Consider the following 26,757-nt stretch of genomic DNA (forward strand, 5'->3'; position numbering starts at 1 on the left):
CATTTTTATTTCTTTTAAAGTGCTAGAATTAAGGAAAAAGCTTAAATTTGATGCTATTTTTTAAAAAATTCTATGCATCTTGCTAATCTTTACTTCCTAATGAAGATAAAACATGTCTTAGACATCAACATCCTGTTAAGATATTAAAGTTTTGTTTTTGTATTGCCCTAAATTTATTTTGGTTCTATATTGATTTTTCATTTAAAAATATAAATTTTATTTTCAATGAATGCATTTAAGAAAATTTTTAAATGTCCATGTGAAAGAAAATATTGAATAAGCAATTGTTCAAGTCACACAGAAGTTGGGGAATATTGAGCGCTACTTAAATACCTATTATATCACTTTTGGTGACTACAATATAATTAACTTAAATTTTCTTCTGTAGAGATAACTAATATTTCTTTTGATTTTTGCCAGTAAACACTAGGCTGTAAGTAGATCAACATAACAAAAAATGTAGGGCTCTATATATTTCAGATCCAGTGAATCTGAGCCCAAAGATTTTATATGTGTGTGAGTTAGAAGATTAAGCTAATTTATGATTAGTGCTCAATGACTATGCAATCAAAAAGACATCGAACCAGTGGGTAAATCATGCCTATGGCTATATTTGTTTATATACTAGCAGTTTAATATCTTACCATTTAATACTCTAAAAGAATCAGACGAGAAAAAGAAAAAGGAGAGTGTTAACCTGTTCTAATTTAAAGTTGATTTAATGTTCTACAAGCAAAGGAGAAAGTATCTACTGAAATGACCAAGTTGAATGAAGCACTTCACTACTTACTTATGTTAGCTTGATTTGGATCCTGAGCTAAATGATTTTGGGATCCTTCCCCTTCGAAGATCTCTCAAATGACCTTCAGCTAATTTTAAATGAAATCAACGGGAGTTCTTCTCCCCCTATCTTTTTAATTCAAACCTTAATGATTTTATATTGCTTCTGGTTGAATTCCAGATTCTTATTGGTGAGTATAATCTAAAATTTTCTGCAGCCAATTCTTATCAAAATGACAGCTGAAAGAAAAAATGTGAATAGGAAACCAGCTGGAGTATATTCATTTTATTTACTCTCGCAGATCAGTGCTTTTCTCTAAAACTAGTTTTAAACTACTTGTCTATGGACTGGTACTTGTTCAAAGTTGTGACAAATTTGAAAACCATTGCTGTAGATCTTTAAAAATTAACACATGGATCAAGTCAGACTAACAAAAGAGCCATTTACCTGAGCCAATTCAAACTCATTCCTCTCTTTAAAAAATTTTAAATTAGTAGTTTCTAATTAGATTATGCCAAGACACATAAAAAACAGCCTTGTAAATGTGGGTTATGAATTTATTTTTAAAGTATTGTTGAGGATAATGGCTACTATAACCAATATAGATCATACAATCCTCAACATGACAACCTGTAGAAGAAAGTTTTCTTCTATAAGAACCAGTAAATGAACAATTAGCTTATTTTCACTGTGTAGACCCGGAAGATCCATGTTTCTTTTTCTGCGAATTTCAGAATAAAGTTTGAACCTTACTCTTGCCAACTCTGTTATTTGTGTTATGCATTTTTGTACATTATCTTTTCAACTCTATTTCTGTTTTGATTTACTCTTTTTATTTTTTTATTATTTTTTATTAGTGAATCACTGTGAGGGTACAGTTACAGATTTATACATTTTTGTGCTCATGTTCCCCCATACAAAGTTCGAGAACCCATCCCTTCACCAGTGCCCATTCTCCACCACCAGTAAACCCAGCATCTCTCCCACCCTCCCCAGTCCCGTCTCCCCCGACCCCACACTGCCACTATGGCAGGGTATTCCCTTTTGTTCTCTCTCTCTGATTAGGTGTTGTGGTTTGCAATAAAGGTGTTGAGCGGCCATTGTGTTCAGTCCCTAGTCTACATTCGGCACGCGTCACCCTTCCCCCGCATGACCTCCGACCACATTTTACTTGGTGTTCCCTTCTCTGAGTTGCCCAGAATGAGAGACCAGCCTCCAAGCCATGGAGACAGCCTCCTGGTACTTATTACTACTATTCTTGGGTGTTAGACTCCTATTCTATTATTCGATATTCCACAGATGAGCGCAATCTTTCTATGTCTGTCTCTCTTTCTGACGCATTTCACTTAGCATGATACTTTCCATGCTGATCCACTTATATGCAAACTTCATGACCTCCTTTTTTCTAACAGCTGCATAGTATTCCATTGTATAGATATACCAAAGTTTCTTCAGCCAGTTATCTGTTCTAGGGCACTCAGGTTTTTTCCAGATTCTGGCTATTGTAAACAGTGCTGCGATGAACATATAAGTGCAGATGTCATTTCGACTATACTTTTTTGCTCCTCTGGGATATATTCCCAGCAGTGGTATTGCTGGGTCAAATGGAAGCTCAAGCTCTAGTTTTTTGAGAATCGTCCATATTGTTTTCCAAAAGGGCTGAACCAGTTGGCATTCCCACCAGCAGTGTAGAAGGGTCCCTTTCTCCCCACATCCTCTCCAACAGTGGTTGCTTTTGTTCTTTTGGATGTGTGCTAGTCTCTGTGGTTTGAGGTGGAATCTCATGGTTGTTTTGATCTGCATCTCTCTGATGATTAGTGATGTAGAGCACTTTTTCATGTGCCTTTTGGCCATTCGTACCTCTTCCTTGGGAAAGTTTCTGTTCATTTCTTCACCCCATTTTCTGATGGGGTTAGATATTTTCTTCTTGTAGAGTTCAACCAGTGCTTTATATACCATTGATATCAACTCCTTATCTGATGGGTATTGTGTAAATATCCTTTCCCATTCTGTAGATAGTCTTTGTATTCTGGTCACTGTATCTTTTGCGGTGCAGAAGCTTTTTAGTTTAATGTAGTCCCATTTGTTGATCTCTGTTTCTACTAGATTGCTTAGTTCTGTGTCATCTTTGAAGATACCTTTATCTTCAATATCGTGGAGGGTTTTGCCGACCTTGTCTTCAATGTACCTTATGGTTTGTGGTCTGACGTTGAGGTCTTTGATCCATTTTGGTCTGACTTTTGTGCATGGTGTCAGGTCGAGGTCTATGCCCATTCTTTTGCATGTGGTTGTCCAGTTGTGCCAGCACCATTTGTTAAAGAGGCTTTCCTTGCTCCACTTCACATCTCTTGCTCCCTTATCAAAGATTAGATGATCGTACATTTGGGGTTGTGTGTAGGGATATTCCACCCTGTTCCATTGGTCTGCGGGTCTGCCTTTGTTCCAGTATCATGCTGTTTTAATTGTTACCGCTTTGTAGTAAAGTTTGAGGTTGGGGAGGGTGATCCCTCCCATTGTCCTTTTCCCAAGAATTGTTTTAGCTATCCGTGGATGTTTGTTGTTCCATATGAATTTTAGGATTGCTTGATCCGTTTCTTTGAAGAATGTCATGGGTATCCTTATAGGGATCACGTTGAATCTGTATAATGCTTTGGGGAGTATTGCCATTTTGACAATATTGATTCTTCCTATCCATGAGCAAGGTATATGTCTCCATTTCCTCATGTCTTCTTTTATTTCATGGAGTAGCATTTTATAGTTGTCTTTGTAGAGGTCTTTTATTTCCTTGGTTAGGCTGATTCTGAGGTACTTGATTTTCTGGGGCACGATTGTGAATGGGATTGCTTTTTTCATGTCCCTTTCCTCTGCCTCATTGTTTGTATATAGGAAGGCCATGGATATTTGGGTATTGATTTTGTAGCCTGCAAATTTACTGTATAAGTCTATTGTTTCTAAGAGTTTCTTAGTAGAGGCTTTGGGCTTCTCTAGATATAGTATCATATCATCTGCAAATAGTGAGAGTTTGATTTCTTCCTTCCCTATCTGGATGCCCTTAATCTCTTTTTCTTGTCTAACAGCTATCGCAAGTACTTCCAGTACTATATTGAAGAGAAGTGGTGAGAGTGGGCATCCTTGTCTTGTGCCTGATCTTAGAGGAAAGGCCCTTAGTTTTTCTCCATTGTGGATAATGCTTGCCGTAGGCTTGTGGTAGATGGCTTCGACTATCTTGAGGAAAGTTCCTCCAAAACCCATTTTGGTGAGAGTTTTCATCATGAACGGATATTGGATCTTGTTAAATGCTTTCTCTGCATCTATTGATATGATCATATGGTTTTTATCTTTACTTTTGTTGATATGATGGATTATGTTGATTGATTTCCAAATGTTAAATCATCTCTGCATCCCCGGGATGAATCCCACTTGGTCATGGTGTATGATCTTCTTGATTGTGTAAAAACACAAAAATAAAAAGAACGGCGAGGCAGGGAAGGGAAGGAATGGAGCCAAGATGGTTGGTCTCACTGCAGTTTATTCCAAACTCTTTCTCCATTCTCCTCTGATTCTCCTCCTGCTTTTTCCTCTCTCATCCTACTTCATTCTCCTTCTCTGCTTCCACTTGACTCCCCCAGCCCCCTCATACAGCTACCTTAAATCTCCCGCATCTGCTCTGATGCCACAGGCAGGGGCTTATGCGTAGGTGTGGTTACAATCCATAGGGGGTAAAGTTCTATCCCTTAGAATGCTTTCACTAGGACAGAATCTCAGCAGGACATCTGCCCAAGAGCGGAATCCCATAGGTGTGTTTCTTCTCTCTTTGTCCAACTAATGTATAAGTATTCATATTATAAATCATTTTGTAAGGACATAGCAAGAGATGCATTAAGCTTATAGAATTGCTCTCCCCGAGTCACCTAGATCTCAGACTACAGCACTCAGGCCAGATTAGTCTTTCCTAGCCCTAGCAGGGCCTAGTCTCCTTGTTGCTTTTGGATCATGACATGACAGCACATGACCAAGCTCTTAACATATAGTTAAGCATCAGGCACTTTGGCCAGGCCCATCTCGATGCCAGGGTAGCACATAACTCACCGCTTGCCCTGGGTCTGTCTCGTCCCCCATTGGGACCCTGCTTTTGAGGGTGCTAGGAAGCAAGGCCAGCTGAGGCTTAAGTCAAGAAAGCAGATGCCTGGGAATGAATAATATTTGAAGCCAATTAAATCCCAAGTTACCAAAGCATATTAATAAATGTCTTTCTTTGTCCATACAAAAAGGATATTGTTTTAAGGTAAACTATTCAAAAGACATAAGAGAGGAGAAAGACAATATTAACTTAAAGACAATATTAACTTACACTGTCCTAGCAAGATCTGACCTTACAAATTAGGAGTTTGATTAGAGGAAGAGCAGATAAATTGGTAGAAGTGTTTACAGATAAACAAAGGAATGGGAGTCACTCGGGAGCACTTTGATGGGTGTGACTGATAAGCCTAAGCTCCTTGTGGCAAGGGGAGCAGGACAAACCAATGATACCCAACACTTGATGAGTTGTTGGATCCTATTTGCTAGTATTTTGTTGAGGATCTTCCCATCGGTGTTCATCAGGGATATTGGTCTATAGTTTTCTTTCTTAGTGGTGTCTTTGTTTGCTTTTGGTATTAGGGCGATGTGTGCTTCATAGAAACTCTTTGGGAGAGTTCCTGGTTTTTCAATTTCCTGGAAAAGCTTGAGGAAAACTGGCAACAGGTCTTCTTTGAATGTTTGAAAGAATTCGCCAGTGAATCCATCTGGGCCTGGGCTTTTGTTTTTGGGGAGATTTTTGATTACAGTTTCAATTTCCTTAACATTAATGGGTCTATTCAAGTATTCCAAGTCTTCTTTGTTCAGACTTGGGAGATTGTAGGAATCAAGGAATTCATCCATTTCTTTTAGGTTCTCTTGTTTTGTTGCGTATAGACCTTCAAAGTAGTCTCTAATGATCTTTTGAATCTCACTGGTTTCTGTTATGATTTCCCACTTTTCATTTCTGATTCGATTTATTAGGGTTCTCTCTCTTTCTTTCTTTGTGAGTCTTGCTATCGGTTTATCAATCTTGATTATTTTCTCGAAGAACCAGCTCTTTGTTTCATTGATCTTTCGGATTTTTATTTTGGTTTTGATGTCATTAATTTCTGCTCCAATTTTTATTATTTCTTTCCTTCGTTCTGGTTTGGGTTCCTTTTTCTGGTCCTTTTCTAAGGTCTTGAACCGTGAAGTCAAGTTCTCTATGTGGGCCCTTTCTTCCTTCCTGAGGGATGCTTGGAGAGCTCTAAATTTTCCCCTTAACACGGCTTTAGCTGTGTCCCATAGGTTTTGATAACTCGTGTCCTCATTTTCATTTGTTTCTAAGTATTTTTTGATTTCTTCTTTGATTTCCTTCCTGACCCACTCATTGTTCAACATTGAATTGTTTAGTTTCCATGTGTTTGATTTGGTTCTTCGTGTCAGTGTGTGGTTAGCTTCTATCTTCAGCGCTTTGTGATCTGAAAAGAAGGTTGATACAATTTCTATTTTTCCGATTCTATTGAGGTATGTTCTGGGGCCCAGTACATGGTCTATTTTGGAAAATATTCCATGTGCACTGGAAAAGAATGTGTATTCTTTCTTTTTGTGGTGTAAAAAAAAGCCCTGTATAGGTCTATTAGGCCTCTCCCATTTCTTCTTTCAGAGTCAGTGTTTCCTTGCTGAGTTTTGTTCTTGTTGATCTATCCAGAGGTGATAAGGGGGTATTGAAGTCTCCGACTACTATTGTGCTGTTAGTGATGTCCTCTTTGAGGTCTGTAAGGAGTTGTTTTAAGTATTTAGCCGGTCGTTCATTGGGTGCGTATACGTTTAAGAGTGTGATTTCCTCCTGTTGTACATATCCCTTGATGAATAGAAAGTGGCCTTCTCTGTCCCTTCTAATCTTTTTCAACCTGAAATCTACATTGTCAGATACTAGGATGGCCACTCCAGCTTTTTTAAGGGAGTTGTTTGCTTGAAGGATTGTTTTCCATCCTTTGACTTTGAGTCTGTGTTTACTCTGTTTGTTCAGGTGTGTTTCTTGCAAACAGCAGAATGTTGGGTTTAATTTCCGGATCTATTTTGCCACTCTGTGTCTCTTGATAGGTGCATTTTGGCCATTGTCATTGAGAGAGATTATTGTGATGGGGTTTTGTGTCATCTTTCTGTGGGGTTAGTTGTTCTTATGGGGTTCCTCCTTAGCTTACAGTAGCCCCTTTAGACCCTATTTTAAGTTTGGTTTTGAGTCTATGAAGTTCCTGCGCTGTTGTTTATCCGAGAAATAGTGTATGGTTCCTTCGAGTTTGAGTGAGAGTTTAGCCGGATAAAGTATTCTTGGTGAGGTGTTCATTTCGTTGAGTTTTTTCACTATGTCCCACCATTGTCTTCGGGCTTGGAGAGTTTCGTCTGACAGGTCTGCTGTAAATCTGAGGGGTGCTCCTTTGTATGTGATTTCCTTCTTTGACCTTGCTGCTTGTAGAATTGTGTCTCTATCCACAGCATCCACCATTCTGACTATGATATGCCTCAGAGTCTTTTTATTTGGGTCTCTTTTTGCTGGAACTCTTCGGTCTCCTTGTATCTGGATGCCTGCCTTCTCCAGCTCTGGGAATTTCTTAGCAATGATGTCTTTGACTGTGTTTTTTTCATTGGGGTTACTTCCCTGTGGTTCTGGTACTCCAATGATTCTTATGTTGTTCCTCTTGAAGTCATCCCCAAGGGCTCTGATTCACTCTATAGCCATTTTGAGGTCTTTTGCCATTATTTGTTGTTGTCTGTAAGCTTTCTGCAGCTCATCCTCTTGGTCGCTGATTCTGTCTTTGGCTGTAGTCATTCTACTGTTGAGGGCATCTACTGAGATTTTTAATTCATCTACCGATTCCTTTATTTGTGTGACTTCCATTCGTAGGTTTGAAATTTCTGCTCTCATTTCTTCCTGCATTTTTTTTGGTAGATCGTTCCAGTGATTCATTCATCTCCTCCCTTAATTTATTGGACTTCTGTTCCATAGTTGCTTGGAGTAGGTCGATTCTCCTCCAAATTTCCTCTCTGAATTGTTTATCTGAGAGGTCGTAGATGTGGGTAGCCCCTTTTGAGGTTTCTGGTATCTTTTCTTCTCCCTCTCTTCGTGGAGGGGATTTTCGCTGCTTCTTCATATTGTTATGGAAGTATAGAATTGGAACTTTGTAGTTGTTTATTCCTACTCCCTCTTGCTGAGAGAAGGAGGGGCTCTGGTTGTGGTATTGCTGATGGCAGATTTGTTCCTATTCTAGAGTTCTTCCTTATACTCAGGCGTTTCTTCCTGATTGATGTGTGGTCTTTAATGAAGACTTAAGGCTAAGTTCTCTTTACAAAGGTTTTGCTAAGCTTCTCTTATTCATTGATAATTTTTCTAGAGTTGAAGTAAGCTAATGGGCTAGTTCGCATAAGTGATTGAGATGGGTTAAAACGATTTTCAAAGCAAGAAGACTATACCTAATGTGCTAAGGTAACGGCCACGGCTCAGGCAGGAGGCCACGCCCCTTTTAAGTCCACGCCCCCTGAGAAACAGGCCACGCCCCAGTTTCTTCCTTGCAGGGGCTCATGGGCCGTGGGTCGGCCGCGTGGGAACCGGGGGGCACCCGGGAGGCGTGGCTGGGAGTGGCCTGATTACCTACAAAATGGCCGGGTTGGACGGAGCCGGACGGGAAGGCTGGGCCGGCGGGACGCGGAAAGGGGCAGTTGATTTACTCTTTTAATCCTATGTGACTTTATAAATTGATCAAGCCATTTGTGGAATAAGATTAAGAATAAATTAGAGATACACCAAGTTAAATCTTTCTTATCCTTTTTGTTTTGTTTTTGGGACCATATTCAGCAGTGCCCCAGGCTTACTCCTGGCTTTGCACTCAGGGATCACTCCTGGCAGGGCTCAGAAACCATATTAGGTATTGAGAATTAAGCCTGGCTCAGCTGCATGCTAGTCAAGCAGTTCTACCTGCTGTACTATCTCTCCAGCCCCATAATTTTGTCATCTATCGCATGATTTCTCATTTCATATGTCATTTTAAGGAGTTTGTAGTTTGTAATGATAGATTCCTAAAAATTTAAGAACCTGTTCTACCTGCTCCTCAGAAGACATTATTTTATTCTCTCATGGTAAACCATAAGATTTACCCTTGTAATGTCATGCATTTTTTTTTTAGGTGGGGAATTTTAAAATCTCCTAGAAGAATATTTGTATTAGTGAAACTAAACAGAAATAGTTATATGTCTATTTCATTAGTCTTCTGTAATAAATTTTATTCCATTAATATTCATGGGATTTAACTACTCTAATTCCTAAGAAAGTAGAGGAGGTGGAGAAGAAATCAACACTTTGTTAAGTACCAACAATGACAAGCTACATATGCACTATACAGTCTTTGTGAAGAATTTCATTTCATCCACAGAAATCCTTACCTTTGTATAAGAACTTCTAAGTAATAATGATGATAATGACAGTTTAACACTACTAACCTTTATCTTCCTGTGTGCCTTCCAATTGTTCACATTGATCACTTGACAAGTAATGAGATCTCAATGTAAAACAAAACCAAACCTCTAAGCTGTGTACTTACCAGGTACTTATGTTACTCTACTTACCTTGGGACTCAGGAATATTCAAGAATGCTTGTTTGGACTCCAATTTCTCCTCTAAATACAGTGATGCTTTCTGGTCTTTGATCTTCTGGTAGTTCTTTAAGTCTTCAATTTTCAGTTCAACCACTTTGCCATGAAAATCATACTACAAGAGAGCATTACCCAAAACTTTTAATCTTATTTAGTCTTTGCTTCTCTAAATTCAGGCATCTAAATTCTTTTTATTTATTTATTTAGTTAGTTATTTGCTTTTTAGGTCACACCCAGCGATGCACAGGGGTTACTCCTGGGTCTGCACTCAGGAATTACTCCTGGCGATGCTCAGGGGACCATATGGAATGTTGGGAATCGAACCTAGGTCAGCCGTGTGCAAGGCAAACACCCTACCCGCTGCAGGCATCTAAATTCTTTATACTTAGAAGCTTAAAAAATATTTCATCATGTTTAGTATTTTAAAACTTAACAGAATGTATTTTTTCCATGTTTAAAATCAAGCAATATCAAGTAAACAACACTATTTATCTCATATTACTTAAGGTAAAATTGGAGATAAATACTTGGAAAGATAGTATAGTTAAGATAGTTAAGATAACTAAGGAAAGATAGTTAAGGCTCCTGCCTTACATGTGGCCAGCTCAGTTCAATTTCTGGCACCACATAAGATCCTCAGAGAATGGCCAGGAGTGAAAGAACAGAGCCCATACTAAGCCCTCAGCACCACCAGCTGTGGTTTAAAAACTAAACAAAACAAAACAAAAAAACAAAAAAAATTATTTATTTATTTATTTTTATAGAATTTTATTTTATTGAATCACCGTAAGGTACAGTTACAGAGTTACAAACTTTCGTGCTTACGTTTCAGTCATAAAATGATTGAGTACCCATCCCTCCACCAGTGCCCATTCTCCACCAGCAATGACCCTAGTATACCTCCCACCACCCCCATCTTATCCCCCCATCCCACTCTGCCTCTGTGGCAGGCACATTCCTTTTTACTCTCTCCTTTTGAGTACTGTGGTTTGCAATATAAGTATTGAGTGGCCTTCATGTTTTGTCTATAGTTTACTTTCAGCATGCCTCTCCTATCCCGAGGGGGCTCTCCAAGAACCCTTTACTTGGTGGTCCCTTCTCTGAGCTGCCTTTTCCCCCAGCATGTGAAGCCAGCTTCCAAGCCGTGAAGCAATCTTCTTGGTACTCCTCTTTACTATTCTTAGGTGTAAGTCTTCCATTCTTTTACTTTATATTCCACAAATGAGTACAATCTTTCAATGTCTGTCCCTCTCTTTCTGACTCATTTCACTGAACATGATACTTCCATGTTGATCCACCAATATGCAAATTTCATGACTTCATCTTTTCTAACAGCTGCATAATATTCCATTGTGTAGATATACCAAAGTTTCTTTAACCAGTCATCTATTCTTGGGCACTCTGAGTCTTTTCCAGATTCTGGCTTTTGTTAACAGTGCCACAATGAACATATAAGTGCAGATGTCATTTCTACTATACTCTTTTGCTTCTCTGGGCTATCTTCCCAGAAATGGTATTGCTGGGTCAAATGGGAGCTCAATTTCTAATTTTTTGAGAAGTGTCCATACTGTTCTTCAAAAGGGCTGAACCAGTTGGCATTCCCACCAGCAGTGAAGGAGAGTCCCTTTCTCCTCACATCTCCCCACATGGTGTTTTGGCCAACACCAGCCAAGACAATTTTTTTTGGTTTCTTTTATTTATTTATTTATTTATTTTTATTTTATCACCATGTGGAAAGTTACAGAGTTCTCAGGTTTATGTCTCAGTTATACCGTATTCAAACACCATCCCTTCACCACTGCCCATATTCCACCACCAAAATCCCCAGTATACCCCCCGCCCCCCACCCCAACTGTATAACTGATGAATTTCACTTCATTTTCTCTTCACCTTGATTAAGTTCCATATTTCAACACAAAACTCACTATTGTTGTGGGAGTTATACCCCCAAACAAGATAACCCTATTAAGGAAGCATTTGATAATTAGTTTTCCATTAAAAGATTGTATGTTTTCAGGCAAAACTATTTTTAAAGGACATTTTCTCCAGTTGTCTCTCTTGAACACATCTCTTTTAACAGGACAACTGGTAATCATGATGAGGGAATTGTACTTAATATTATGAAACTATAAGTCTTTACTCTGTTTGGATTAAATTGTACCTCATGTCCAGCTTTGGAAGACCTAAATATCTGAAGGACACTGGTTTAATCCTGCTACCTACCTATTGCTTTTCCTGATGGAAGAAAGAACTTCTGGGTGACAAAGTAAATTGAGATCAGAAGTCAGGTTTCTCAAGGCTGCAAACATTCTTCTAGCAAAATCATGGTGCTAATAAATTAATCACTAATAAATTGGTTTCTACTGCACAGTACTCTTTTTTATTTTTAAAATTTTATTGAATCACTGTGAGATAGTTACAAGTTTTCACGTTTGGGTTACAATCTCACAATGATCAAACACCCATCCCTCCACCAGTGCACATTCCCCACCACCAATATCCATGGTATACCCCCCCTTTCCCACTCTTCCCCTGCCTCTAAGGCAGACAATATTCCCCATACTCTCTCTCTACTTTGGGGCATTATAGCTTACAACACAGACACTGAGAGCTCATCATGTTTGGTCCACTATCTACTTTCGGCATGCATCTCCCATCCCAACTGGTTCCTCTAGCCATCATTTTCTTAGTGATCCCTTCTCTATTTCATCTGCCTTTTCCCCTCCGCTCATAAAGCAGTCTACCAGCTATGGGGCAATCTCCCTGGCCCTTGTATCTACGGTCCTTGCTGCACAGTACTCTTAATTGGCTTCACTCTCCAAAAGCTAAAAACTAATTGAATTGAGTAATTTTCTATGAATTGAGCTGGTTGTAATATTAGACACAAGTGTAATACCTCTAAATAAATTTTCAAACACAAATAATAAATGTTCTGATGGGGCCAGAGAGATAGTACAGTGGGTAAGGGCATTTGACTTGCATGCGGCCAACCTAGGTTCGATCTCAGGCACCCTATATGGTTCCCCAGGCCTGCCAGGAGTGATTCCTGGACACAGAGCCAGAAATAAGTCCTAGCATCACCAGGTGTGGTATAAGCACCAACCCCCCACAATAAATTAATTTAGAAAAATACACAAGTGTTTTGGATATCACATGACTATTGCAGAGTTGTTATTACCGGTATAGCTCATCTCACTTTGCCATAGCTAACATGATTTCCTAGGAAATTTCAGTGTCACACTGACAAAAATATAATATCCAAATGGAACCAGTTCTATGAAAATTCTCATGTTTTAGAACACACTGTAGATTCATTGTTGCTACATAGAAAATTTCTAACTCTTGGGGATGGAGAGATAGTATAAAGGTTAAGGCTCTTGTTTTTCATCCTTCTGACTGGTTAGAACCTCTGGCACCACATATTGTCTCCCAATCACCACCAGAATTGATTGCTAAGCACAGTGTTCAGATCCAATGACGAATATGGCCAAACCTTCTTTTAAGCACCCCTTCCCCCACCAAATATTTCTAATTCTTCAACTTTAAAAGATTCTACAGGGGTTGGAGACATAGTACAAGGATAAGTGCTTGCCTTGCATGTGACTGGCGCCAGTTGGATCCCTGGCACTGCTTATTATCATCTGAGCAGCACCAGGAGTGATCCCTGAGCACAGAGTTAGGAGTAAGCCTAGAGCAAGCTAGGTATGGCCTAGCCCCCCCACCCAAACTTCTGCAACAAAAGGGCAATTATTGTTCACAAAATTCAAATTACCTTTGCTTTCTCTGAACTTGATGTCTCCAGTTCATTCCTGGTCTTTCTCGGTGAAATGGGGAACTTGAGAACCTGAAATTAGAGAGTAAAGGCTAAAATAATAGGAGATCACAAAAAAAATGTAATGTCTTGGCAAATAGTAAATTCAATATATGCTAAAGACACAGGATTCAATACTAAATTCAATAAATGCTAAAGACCTGGGTCTAGTTAAAGTATGTCTGCCTAGTTAAAGTAGGTCTAATTACCAACAGGCTCTTTCTGGCTGTGTAATATTAAAACCTTGAAATTCTAAGTACTATGCAGTCCACTTGCCTTTTCGTCTTTCAAGTTTTCCTTGATTTTTATCTGTGGTGATTTTTGCTGATTATTTGTTTCTTCTTTGTCAAATGTCTGTAGAGAAAGATTTAGCAGAGCTTTAAATTAATATTGCCCCATACTTACTCATGGTTTTATTTTCTGTCATTTCAGTTACCTAAAATGGGATCCCAAAATATTGCATGTAAAAAGATACTTTGTCAGAGTCACCGCCATGACTCCAGATGGACTTCATAGTGTTAGGACCCAGCTTCACGAACAATTAACCTGCCAAAAAAGCAGGTACAAAGCGTCCCTGTGACTGAAATCTCCAGGCCTCCTTGCAGTCAGGTTGGACTATTTCCCACCTCCCTGTACTTCTGGAAGCGCTGGTAATCATGCCCAAGAACCACCTCCTCCATCACTTAAGCTCATCTACCAGCCTTGCTCCAAAGACTCATAAGTAAATCTTGAAAGAGATCAACTAGCTGCAAAAATTCCTCAGGCACCCATTCCTGGCAGAGACATCAAGGGCACTATGGAGGAGAGTGCACCCACCCAAACAAAGCTCTGGCAGGTTCTTGCTCCAGCACTCCAAAGCTAATGCCTTGCCTTTTGCTGCATTCCACTGCCTCAGGACCAAGTGTCACAGACCAAGTGCCACACGACATCTCCAGACTCTACAACACTGACAATCCAGTAGTAGCACACCAGATTGGATGGGATGTAACATATAAGCCAACTAATATCTGCTAACAAAAATGTTAACATAGAAGGCTTAACTTGTAACAACATCTTAGTAATTCTTCATACAAGTACTTAATGTCCCCATGGTGAGATACAATTTACACTTATTTTCTTCTGAGGAAATATTTTTGATCATTCCATTAGTAATTTCTTGGTAACAAGCAATACAAAATAAATTATTGTGGACCTGCTTATGGGGGAAGGCTTAAAGGGTGGTTGGGAAAATTGGAGAGAATAGTGAAGGGAAGGTGATAGTAGTGGTGGGATTGTAATATTTAAGGCCTATAACAAATCATCATGAACAGCTTTGTAAACCAAAGAGTTTAAAGAAAGTGTAGGAGGAAATTACATATAGTCTTTATATATTTTATGAAAATTACAAAACATATTAGCACAAAAATTTTAAGTTTTATTTATGACAGGTAAGACATGATTATTACTATAATGACATCCAAGTACAAAATAAAATTTAATGCAATATATTTTAGATTTTAGAGTTGAAAACTTACTTGTGTAAATGGGAATAGGCATTTTGTTATATTGCATTAAATAATTTTAATATAGTTAAAATCATATAGCAATCACAAATTTTTACTGATTTATTTTCTGGTCGTTCTCTTTGCCATTTAAGTTTTGTTAAAATGAGAAATATAAAGTTTGTCATGTTATTTGTTATGTTGGGTTTGTGAGGGAAACTGGGACAATGGTAGAGGGAAAGTCACACTAGTGATGTTGGAACACTAAATGACTGAAACAGCTGTATCACAAACAACTTTGTAAATAATGGTGTTTTAATAAAAACAAATGTTAAAAAATATTTTGAAAGATACAACATAACTTTTATTATAGTATAATTGTTCTATTTTTATTATTGCTATTATAATCTCTCACTGCACTTGTTTATAAACTTTATTATAAATATGTGTATTTAGGATGAAATATAACATTAATTAAGAATTGGTACTATCCATGGCTCCAGATGTCTAGTAGAGGTCTTGGGCCACACTCCTCCTTTTAAAGGGAGACTTTTGTAGTGGAAATTAGTAAAGGAAATAGAAATCCTGGAGGATCAAGACTTTTTTGTTTCTGACAGTCAGTAATTTCTCAGTAATTTCCTGAGATGAGAAGTGTACCAAAGGGTGTCCAGAATTGAATGAACCCTTCCATTTTCCCCCGTAAGTATACCATATAAGAAAACCTGCTAGCTGAGCCCTTATAAGTCAATAAGTACTATAAACTACTTACTATATTACTTATACTATTCTATTAACATCAAAAACCTTCTCATTTAATCCTCATGGAATTTTTGTTTGGTTTGCTTGGGGGCCATATCTGGTGCTGCTCAAGGCTTATTCCTACCTCTGTGCTCAGGGATTACTCCTGGAGAGGCCCAGGAAGCCCATATGTGATTCCAGGGAACAAACCTCGGTCAGCCACATACAAGGCAAATGTCTTATCTCTTGTACTATTAATTTGGTCCTCTCATGGAATCTTTTCTTTTTTTTCTTTTTTCTCTTTCTTTTTTCTTTTCTTTTTTTTTCTTTTCTTTTCTTTTTTCTTTTCTTTCTTTTTTCTTTTCTCTTCTTTTATTTTTTTTTTCATTAGAGAACAGTCTTGAGCCAGAAATATAGCACAAAGGTTAAGGTACTTACTTGGATACAGTCAACTTGAGTTTGATCCTGGCCCATATAAAGTCCCCTGAGGGTACCACCAGGAAGTGATCCTTGAGCACAGAGCCTGGAGCAATCTCTGCGCACAGCCAGGTATGGGTCAACCCCATCCATCCACCAACTTCCCCTCCTTCCCCCCAAAAAGGAAAATTAAAACAGGGTTGAAAGGCTAAGTCATTTGTGTAGGGTTTTGTATCTAAGAACCAGAGCTTTAGTATGAATCAGATAGCTTAGATCATGGGGGTGGGGGTGGGGTATGTCTGGCCTGTGGGCTATATATCATGTATTCTGGCCCTGGTACATGACAGAATAGGCATGCATACTCTGCCTATGTTGTTTGATCCACAGATTATGTTATAAATATCTAAATAACCTTTGGTAGAAAAACGGTTCCCCATTTATTAGACTCTGAAGTCTGTGTTGTTAACTGCTAGATGTTTTGCTCTTGTCTAAAGATATAGGATGGGAGAGTCAATCACAAGCTAAGAAGTCTTTTGGGAGCCCTAGAGAAGCTGGTTTTTGATAGAGAAATTGTGTTACAATACTTCCTGTCACAGACTCAAGAACTAAAACTTCTGATAATTTATAAGACTAATTTCTAACTGCCATTGAGAATTAGGAGAATATCTCAGTATAAGATGCAGGACTTGATGGTATCTCTATTATTTGTGGAAAGGTAAGATAAAAAAAGCAATCAGAAATCACACCATGTACCCATTTATATCACAAGACAATCTGTTCTTTCGGTCTTCTAGTCTGTGAAAAAGTATGCAGTCCTGAGAACGTGACCTTCAAATGAATTTTTATCCCCTCTTATTCCTTAGAAAAAGGTCCTACTATTGTTCTTAATTGTTAACTGTTGTTCTTAAGCAATGTAATAATTATTGAAAAATCACAGATGAATTAGAACTGAGCTCTAATTCATTTGTTTCTAGCTCATTCATTTGTTCTACTACTTCATTCATTCATTGAATGGATGCTCTAATTCATTCATTTGTTCATTCAACTTATTATTGCCTACTATGTTCCATGGATTGTTCTAGGTGCTTGGGATACAGAGATGAACAATCAATCTAGATATTAGAGGAGTGCACATTTCAGAGGGGAAAGTGAAAATAAGTTTTCAAAATATGATAACCTTATAAAAAGCCTTATGAAGAGTTGTTCAATAGAAAGTGGTGTTGGTTTGCTCTATTTTAGATGAGTGAACAAGGAGGGCCTTTTTGAGGAGATTATACTTAAGATGAGACTAAAGAATGAGAATGAACCAACCATTAGACAATAGTGTTACAGACCAAATATAAAACAAGAGCAAAAGTCTTGAGATAGGGAAATATTTAGGCATATTTTTCAAAACCCACAAGGAGGCCTGTAAGTGGCTGCATTGAAAGTAAGGGAAGGACTTCTATGGAAGGAAACCAGAGAGGTCGGTCAGAACTGGAACATGCCACAATAAAGAGAGGTTAAAAAGATTTTCATAAGAACAGTGACAGATTTTTTTTTGTCTTACAGAGATTACTTTGCTATACAAAGAGTGAATTAGATTGAGGCATGACTGGAAGCAGGGACATTTAAAAAATGAGCAAGGGGATTGAGGACAGGTAAATTCTTGATATTATGGTCTGTAAGACAATACTGTCAAAAATTCCTTAGAGGCAGGCCTTGTTCCATAGCATCTCCATTTCATTCCGAAGCATCATGTTTTTCCTTTCCTGTTGGAGGGGTAAAAACCAAACAGAAATATGTGTTTGTCCACTCATTAAAATAAAATTGGAAGAAATTATTGAGTAAATTATTGAGTAGGAAGGAATACTGTTAACCAAAGAAGAAGGCAATGAACAGGCCTAGATTCAATTTCAGAAATGAGTTTGATGATAGTGGTAAAAATAACAATTGTTTTGAATAATAACTTGAATTGTAATTATGTGGTAATATCAATAGAAATGAGTTTCTCATATTTAATAATGTTAAGATGTTCTGATCATATGGCACTTTCTCTAGACTAACATTTCTAATGTCTCACCTTTGAGATTCTGTATATTCTGATTTTTAAATGTCTTCTAAAAATATTTTGGAGAAAAATTTGACACGTATTTTTTCTTTCTGAAGTCTGCTTGTATTTATAAACCAAATTTCTATATAATCAACTAGAAATTCTGTTCTCTAGTTTTTGCTTTTTGCATTTTATCCCTTGAGCTATTGATGGGCTCTCCAGAGTAAAGGAGCTACTAATATTGTTTTTAAAAAATGGATGTCTTTTCTTTCATATCTGACTATAGCAGTGGAATTGAGCCCTATTCAGGAGATTGTTTTCTGGTGCATCCACTAACTTACCAGATTTTGCTTCATCTCCTCTGCTTCCTTAATGAGCTCTGTGACTGAGGAGTTATCACTCCCCTTCTTTGCCAAGATTTGCCTCATGATTTGCAGACTAGAAAAGAAAGACATCATTAGCACAAAAAATTGCCTAAGTGTAATATTAATATTTTGCAACCAGTCTGCAACTCACAATGTGGGTAAGATAAGGAATAAAATCACAATATTTAGGAAATGCCTCTGAAATTGTATCTCTGGAAGGATTTTGTTTCTAATTGATATTTGCCTTAGCTCTTTGCTCTGTAATGAATTCTGTTCTCTACTCTAGACTTAAATGTCCAAAAGTGAGACTTCACCCTTTAGAAAATGTTTTGATGTATGGATTTTGAGATAGAAAATACACTTGTCTGTGTGAAGAGGGAGGTTAAAGAAAATATTGTCTTTAGGATAAAAGCAAGAATTATTTTCTACTCCATGTTTTTTTACTTCCCCCACCTTCTCTAACCGCAGACATTTATGTGAATTTGAGATACTTCCTCACCTCATAATCCTCATGATGATTCCATAGAAGCCAAACAATTGAGGAATTTCTAACATGGGCAGAGATAGTATGGCAGGTACAGCACTTTGCTTACACACAGTTGACCCAGGTTTGATCTCTGAACCATATATGGTCCCCTGAACACAGTCCTATCAGTAGAGCTAGGAGTAATCACTGAGAACTGCTGGGTGTGGCCCAGAAAAAAATAGAATGTAAGTTTCTACTAACAAAATAGTTATTAACTGTAGATATTCTTTATAAGCATCAGTTTATCTTTATGGTCATTATATTGTCCTTGGTTCTGTATAGAGAACAATAGAACTTCATCTTGCTCAGAGAGAAGTCTGACTTGCTGGGTTGTAAGCAGTGGGTGCTTTGACCATAGCTAGAGAAGAAGAATAATTATAATTCTATGAGATAAGGGCTGAGTCATCTTAATTTCACTTATATATGTATATAATATATATGTACATATACATTCTTTGTCACTCTGATTTTCATTGTTTCACCAATTAGAGCTGATTGTCTATTTTTATTAAAAATATAAATAATTACCACTAACCCTTATGTTAAAAATCATTTTTAATTCTATAAATTACAATTCTCCACCCTTTCTACTGCTACAAAATCTTTACCAGGAACCACATACCTTTTCTGTTTTTCCTCCAAGTTAAACATTAACTTCTGTAATAAGAGAGGGTTCTTATCTTCTACAGGTTTTAGCATTTCCAGGAGTTCCTGCTTCCTTAGCTCTAAATCCTCATTTAATTCCTTCAAGTAGTTGTCATCTATTTTAGAACATCTGTGGGAAGAAACACCATAATGTCTGCCTTTAACCTAGGTTAATAATAGCGACCCTCTTTTCCTTCCTGGATAGTTATCACTTGGCATTTTCAGTCAGACTTACCTTGTTTGGGAGGGCAAGTAGGAATCCACAGAGTTTGTTTCACTTGTCATCTTGGAAGAAAACTTCTACTCCAAGAATGTAAAGGTATTTGTGAAAATATATGCCTTTTTTGTCCTATTCAGTTAAGTCATTATTATATATGCTGCTGTTCTTAAAACTCCTGTTGCCTTGGACTGATTTTACCTATATCTTGATGTCATAATGGCTTTAAGACCATAATATCAACAATTCATTAAGTAAACTCCTCCATCATTGCCAGTTTGCTGACTTAAAATATTAACTTCCTCACTCCATTCCTCATGTTCCTGACTTCGTTTTAGCCATATACCAACTGTTACATTCTGAAGCCAGTAAATATGAATTTAAGCAGGATACATTTATTATGGAATTCTTACTACATTAGAAAATGGTAGCCTGTCAAAAATTCTTCATCAAAAACATTTTTCATGATTATAAACCTCCAAGGATTGTGTCCTGTTATCTGCAAGACACAATGCTGGATTCTATGAGGGAGAAAGATAGGTAGGAGTTGAAAGAATGGGGGTATGGTGCTGTCAGCAGGTCAACCTGTGCCTGCAGGGCAAGTGTATCAGCAGCCTAATGGTGACTTCAGCCTTCCTGACACCCTAAAATTGCTGCTGTGCCTTTGGCCGGACCCCAACAACTTGGGGCTGAGTTTACCAAGAAATTTAACAGCCAAAAGTTAGGTATGTGGGAACCACACCCAAAAACCACTTCCAGCTCAGCTATACAAGCTCATTTATTGACCTTATTTCAGAGACCCATAAATCTCGAAAGAGATCAAAGGCTGCAGTGAGGGCCAGTGGTGCTGTGTGCTGCGGGCGAGCAGGCCACCCTGCAGGGCATAACCCAATAGTTTATTTCTCTGGAAAAGATGGAAACAAGGGCCATGATCTGGAAACACACAAAAGAATCTCCAAGCCAAGCAGTTCTCTGCAGAGATACCTCCGGACTTTAAGCCAGGCTGACTTCACTGGGGTGTCTCAGAGGGGAGTAGGTGTTATCCCTCCACCTGCTCCCTAAAATCCCCAGTAGCCACCAACTTCCAGAACCCAATAAGAAATATAGGTATGCAGGTTAGTGTCGGCAAACTCCTGGTCTCAAGGGATAGGGGATGGCCCATTCCTCTCATCCCCCTGTCCTGTGGGACCCTGGAGGTCACTCCCACAAACTGCTTCTGGCTGTGACTTAAGCACCGTAACAGCCATGATCCAGAGATACACAAAAGAATCTCTGAACCAAGCAACTCACTGTAGAGATTTCTCCAGACCCTAATTATCTAAAATTTTAGAATTCCAGGAGCACGCAGTCACTCTCACAGACATGTGACATTTTAAGCTATTCATAAAAAGCAATACAAATGAGTATGGGGGAGATTGTCTGCCATAGAGGCAGGGGAAGGCGTGAACTGGGGGTGATACTGGGGACCTTGGTGGTTAAAGACGTGCAGTGGTGGAGGGTTGGGCAATCAATCATTGTATGACTGAAACTCAAACAGGATGGCTTTATAAACTATATCTCATGATGATTAAAAATAATAATAATTAAAAAATAAAATTAATATTTTGAATAAAGAAATGTAATATGGAGTTCTTTCCCAATTCAATCAACTTAATCAATGGTTGAATAAATAGCAGTACTCCTACACTTGGAGCCCGGCAAGCTACTGAGAGTATCCCGCCCGCACGGCAGAGCCTGCCTGGCAAGCTACCCATGGCATATTCGATAAACCAAAAACAGTAACAACAAGTCTCACAATGGAGATGTTACTGGTGCCTTCTCAAGCAAATCAGTGAACAATGGGACTCCTCCTACAGTAGCACTGTACTCCTCAGTGCTACTCCTACATTTAAAAAAAAAAAGTTGAAAGAAAATAACTCAAAAAAATCTTAGGCCAAGCTGGTAAATATATAAAAGATGAAAATTCAATACTAACACATGAGCCAATTATCATAACTTTGCTATTTAGACCAATTCCAAGGTATAATAATATTGACACTTATCAAAAGAATATAGTTTGATCCATACTGTCAGCATGTCCTTTTATATCCTGGATCTTTCTTGGGAGGCTGCAATAAAACTGCTCTCGAGATTCAGTTGACCTTCGGTTTTTCCTTTCCATATTAAAATCATTTCTCCTATCATCAAATATTTCCTTTATCTATATATTTATATATTTATTTATATAGATAAATGAAAAGTGAGAAGAAAACAATCCAATGAGTTTTACATTTCTTCATGCTTTAGATACATGTTTAAATAGCAATATTTTTAAGAACTTTCTCAAAATGGATTCATCTTTATCAGTTTCAACTAAACAGAATTTCCTTGCATTTTTAAGGTGACAAACCTTTTTCTTTTGGGAGGGAAAATTTAGGAAACTAAGGCAGGATATTATAGTGGAAATAACACAAGACTTCAGAACTTAACTTTATTGTGAACAGTGAGCTAATTGTGAACAAATTTGAGTCTTAATTCCCACACTTTAAAGACTATGAACCTAGAGGGCTACTAACCACTTTTGGCACCCAGTGGCTTCTTATAGAAATGCATCTAGACTGTGAACTGAGCTACAACCCCATGCCGCCCCGGAAGGGGAAAGGTTTTTCTCTCTCAACCTTTCCTCTCGGAAGGGGTGGTGGCAGCGGCACCCACATAGCTACCGACATCTTCTAGGACCCACTACCCAGAGGTACAAGTTTGCAGTGACGTGGCATGCAGGGGATCTTGGGATGGGGGTGTTACTGGCACACTCTCTGCCCAGACGAGATCCAGAGCAGCCGCACACGAAACTTGAACTGAGCTGAAATATCTGAAATCCAAAACCATGCAGCTATGTGAGCTCATATATTCTTCATTCTCAGCAATGGAAAACAAATTATCAAATGATACCTCTTCAGCAGGTTTGATTGTTAGGGGAAAATTCTAAATAATAATAGTTTTCTCCTGAAATCTTGGATGTATTCAAAGTATAGAGAGAATAAAGTGAAGATCATTAGCCACACAGGTTGGGGGGTGGGAGGGGGGTATACTGGGGTTCTTGGTGGTGGAACATGTGCACTGGTGAAGGGATGGGGATCTGACCATTGAGTGACTGAGACTTGAACCTGAAAGCTTTGTAACTTTTTTCATGGTGATTCAATAAAAAATAAAAAAATGTAAAAAAGAAAAGAAAAAAGGAACATAGTAGGAAATCTTGGAAAAGTGAGGACTTGAACTTTATAACCCTGAATGGTGGAAAAGGAAGCCAACCAGGTAAAAATGAATCGATTGCCAAGTAGAGCTAAGGGTCAGGGTGAGTATGGGAAATACAGATTTGTCATTTGTTGAATCAGCATTTATACCATTTTCTCCAGCAGTGCTTGGCAAACTGGAAGCAATAGTAGAGAACATATGGTTGATCTGGGCTGGGACTTGGCAGACTGGAAAAGCAGAAATTCAAGATAGTAAGGTCTGAGAATGCTGGTGAGAATATTACTGAAAAGGTGGATCAAGTTGTTCGGGTTATGTAAAGAAAACAACAAAGAGATGATTAAGAGAGTGGAAATCAGTAAGGGAGTATGGTAGATAACAGGAGGTTATGGTCACCGAATATTCTTATAAAATGACTTATGAAACATTACTGTTTGTACAAATTATAGTAGCAATTCATATTTTTTCTGCAGTAAACTATATCTGTTGCTTCTTGTCACTGCATAATATTCACAGAAATTCATGTGGTACCTTAAAATAGACCTTATAATAAGCTATTCACAATGACCTCATTCAACATTATAGCATTTGATTTTAGTATCTGTTAAGAAAAAGCGTGATTGCTCTATAATTAGAGAACTCAGAGCAATAGCATTTTAGTGTTAGTTTTACCAGTAGAAAATCAGATTAGACTAATTAAGCCAGGTCTCCAAGAGTAGAGGCAATTATTTTCATATTGAAGCAAAAAGAAAAAGGGATAGTGAGGTAGGAAGCTTCCGATCCTTGATCCTTTTAGCTTTGGAATAGTAACAGAGATCACAAAATTCTTTTTTTTTTTCTTTTCGGGTCACATCTGGTGATGCACAGGGGTTACTCCTGGCTTTTCACTCAGCAATCACTCCTGGCGGTGCTTGGGGAACCATATGGGATGCTGGGAATCGAACCAAAGTTGGTCTCATGCAAGGCAAATACCCTACCCACTGTACTATCGCTCCGGCCCTAGAAATCACCAAATTCTTTTTTTTTAATTTTAATTTTTTAATGAATCACTGTGAGGTGAGACTTCCAAACTTTCATGCTTATGTTTCACTCATACAATGATCCTCCACCAGTGCCCATTCTCCACCCCAATGTTCCCAGTATCCCTGCCATCCCCCCCATCCCCCTCACCCCACCCCTCATCTCTGTGGCAAGTGCATTCCCTTTTACTCTCTCTCTCCTTTAGGCTGCTGTGGTCTGAAATGCAGGTATTGAATGGCCATCATGTTTGGTCTATAGTCTACTTTTGGCACACATCTCCCATCCCGAGCAGGCCCTCTAAACATCCTTTACTTGATTGTCCCTGCTCTATTTGAACTGCCTTTTCCCCCAGCATGTGAGGAAGCAATAGAGCAAACCTCCTGGTACTTATCTCTACGATTCTTGGGTGTTAGTCTCCCATTCTCCACAAATGAGTGCAATCTTTCTATGTCTGTCCCTCTCTTTCTGACTCATTTCACTTAACATGATACCTTCCATGTTGATCCACTTATATGAAAATTTCATGACTTCATCTTTTCTAACAGCTGCATAGTATTCCATTGTGTAGATGTACCAAAGTTTCTTTAACCAGTCATCTGTTTTGGGCACTTGGTATTTTTCCAGATTCTGACTTTTGTAAAAGTGCCACAATGAACTTACAAGTGCAGATGTCATTTCTACATATTTTTTGCATCTCCAGGATATATTCCCAGAAGTGGCATTGCTGGGTCAAATGGGAGATCAATTTCTAATTTTTTGAAAAGTGTCCATACTTTTTTCCAAAAGGGATAAACGAGTCAGCATTCCCACCAGCAATGAAGGACGGTCACTTTCTCCCCATATTCATGCCAACACTGGTTGCTTTTGTTTCTTTGGATGTGGCCAGTCTCTGTGGTGTGAGATGATATCCCATTATTGTTTTGATCTGCATCTCCCTGATGATTAGTGATGATGAGCATTTTTTCATGTGCCTTTTGGCCATTCAGATTTCTTCTTTGAGAAAGTTTCTGTTTATTTCATCGCCCCATTTTCTGTTGTGGTCGGATGTTTTCTTCTTATAGAATTCAACCAGTGCCTTGTATATTCTTGATATCAACCCCTTATTAGATGGGTCACTGTCATCATCACTGTCATCCTGTTGATCATCAATTTGCTCTAGCAGGCGCCAGTAACATTTCCATTCGTCCCAGACCTGAGATTTTAGCAGCTCTCTTCACTCATTCTTCCCAGTGGTGCCGCATTGGAGGCTCTTTCAGGATAAGGGGAATGAAACCCATCATTGTTACTGTATTTGGTATATTAAATATGCCACAGAGAGCTTGCCAGGCTCTGCTGTGTGGGCAGGATGGTCTCGGTACCTTGCCAGGTTCTCTGAGAGGGAGAACTAGGCTCTAAGAGGTAGCTTCCGGGAGCTTTGTTTTATAGTCTCTGGATCTTGGCTATTGATGGGATTACACAGCGCTGGGGGCAATTTGTGGGTGTGGCTGCCAAGCTACTGAAAAATGGGGCGTCTGGGTGGAGGAGGCCAAGTCCTGATCCAAGCAGCCTTGGAGATCTCAGCCCTGGGTCCCGCACACCTGGGTTCCTCTGCCAGTTCCTTCATGTGTGAGGCTTGTCAGATGGATATTGGGTGAATATCCTTTCCCATTCTGTAGATTGTCTTTGTATTCTGGTCACTTTTTCTCTTGAGGTACAGAAGCTCAGAAGCTTCTTAGTTTAAGATAGTCCCATTTGTTTATCTCTGTTTCCACTTGCTTGGTCAGTGGTGTGTAATTTTTGAAGATACCTTTAGCTTCAATATCATGGAGGGTTTTGCCAACTTTGTCTTCAATGTACCTGATGGATTCTTGACTGATGTTGAGGTCTTTAATCTATTTTGATTGACTTTTGTGCATGGAATGACAAAATTCTTTGAGAGGAAATATTAGAACTTTCTGGTGCTTTCTGATCCAGAGCCAGTTTTAAGGAGAATATGAAAATTCCATTAACTAAAATCATGAGACCAGATAATAACAAAATCCTAATAGCAAAACTTGTAGATTCATAAAGATGGCCTATGTCACCCTATATTAATAATTTATTTTGTTCTTTACTTCACCTTAACCCAATTACAGTTTCAAAGTAGACTTTAGACATATTTAAAGTGACTCCATAGTTTGAGAAGATAGAAATAAATTGCAGAACTTTTGAGTTCTGTTGTTGTTAAGGTCTTTTTGAAAGTAATGATGCATTCTATCAATATGTCTAGGTATAGTACAATGGTCTTCAAACTGAGAAATGTGAACTTTCACAAAGATCTTTCAAGAAGTGTTAAGGCAAGGAAAATTTTTAAGAGAATATCTTTATGTATTCTCAACTTCCATATGTATTCTTTACCAACACAGATATTCCTGAAAAGCACCCTTAGTCCTTTCCCCCACCTTCACTTTTCTAACAGACTTCTCCAACTTGTTAAATGGAATATCTTAACTTTCAGTAACCTGGTAACTTTCTTTGGTGGTGGTGGTGCAGTAGATTGTATATGTGTGTGGGGGTGAGGGTGGGGAAGAGGGACTAAGAGGGATGTAAAAGCTTCTAGGGTATGAAAATAGTTACAATTCAAGATGTTGATACTGAGGTTAACAACTACAACTTTTTGGTGGGTACATCAGATGTTTCCAATTCTTTGTTTTCAACAAATTGAAGAATGACTTCAATTGTTAGAATATATTAAAAAGAAAATATGATGATGAATTAGTATATGGATGTTAACCTATAATTCAGAGAGAGTTTAAATAGTTGAGTGACAATAGTATAAAAAGAACC

At 38.3% G+C, this 26,757-nt stretch overlaps 1 protein-coding gene across 1 annotated transcript; it reads right to left on the reverse strand.

The window, feature by feature from the left end:
• Window positions 1-647: 647 nt before the first annotated feature.
• On the reverse strand, window positions 648-19,769 carry CCDC196 (coiled-coil domain containing 196). The gene is made up of 8 exons (XM_055130485.1): window positions 19,720-19,769; window positions 19,462-19,614; window positions 18,290-18,386; window positions 17,617-17,667; window positions 13,557-13,634; window positions 13,242-13,313; window positions 9,443-9,584; window positions 648-655 (listed from the first exon to the last, which is right to left on the reverse strand). Exons 1-8 carry the CDS (start codon window positions 19,767-19,769, stop codon window positions 648-650), a joined length of 651 nt encoding a protein of 216 aa, XP_054986460.1.
• Window positions 19,770-26,757: the final 6,988 nt, after the last annotated feature.

Source organism: Sorex araneus, chromosome 3 (assembly GCF_027595985.1).
Source record: "Sorex araneus isolate mSorAra2 chromosome 3, mSorAra2.pri, whole genome shotgun sequence".
Taxonomy (NCBI): domain Eukaryota; kingdom Metazoa; phylum Chordata; class Mammalia; order Eulipotyphla; family Soricidae; genus Sorex; species Sorex araneus.

Excerpts from the sequence above, each read along its gene's own strand:
- CCDC196 (XM_055130485.1), bottom strand. The coding sequence starts at position 19,769 with ATGACAAGTGAAACAAACTCTGTGGATTCCTACTTGCCCTCCCAAACA. Across the intron at positions 18,387-19,461 it reads TTGGAGGAAAAACAGAAAAG|TCTGCAAATCATGAGGCAAA; the intron begins GTATGTGGTTCC and ends TTTCTTTTCTAG. Across the intron at positions 9,585-13,241 it reads CAAGTTCAGAGAAAGCAAAG|TATGATTTTCATGGCAAAGT; the intron begins GTAATTTGAATT and ends GCTCTCTTGTAG.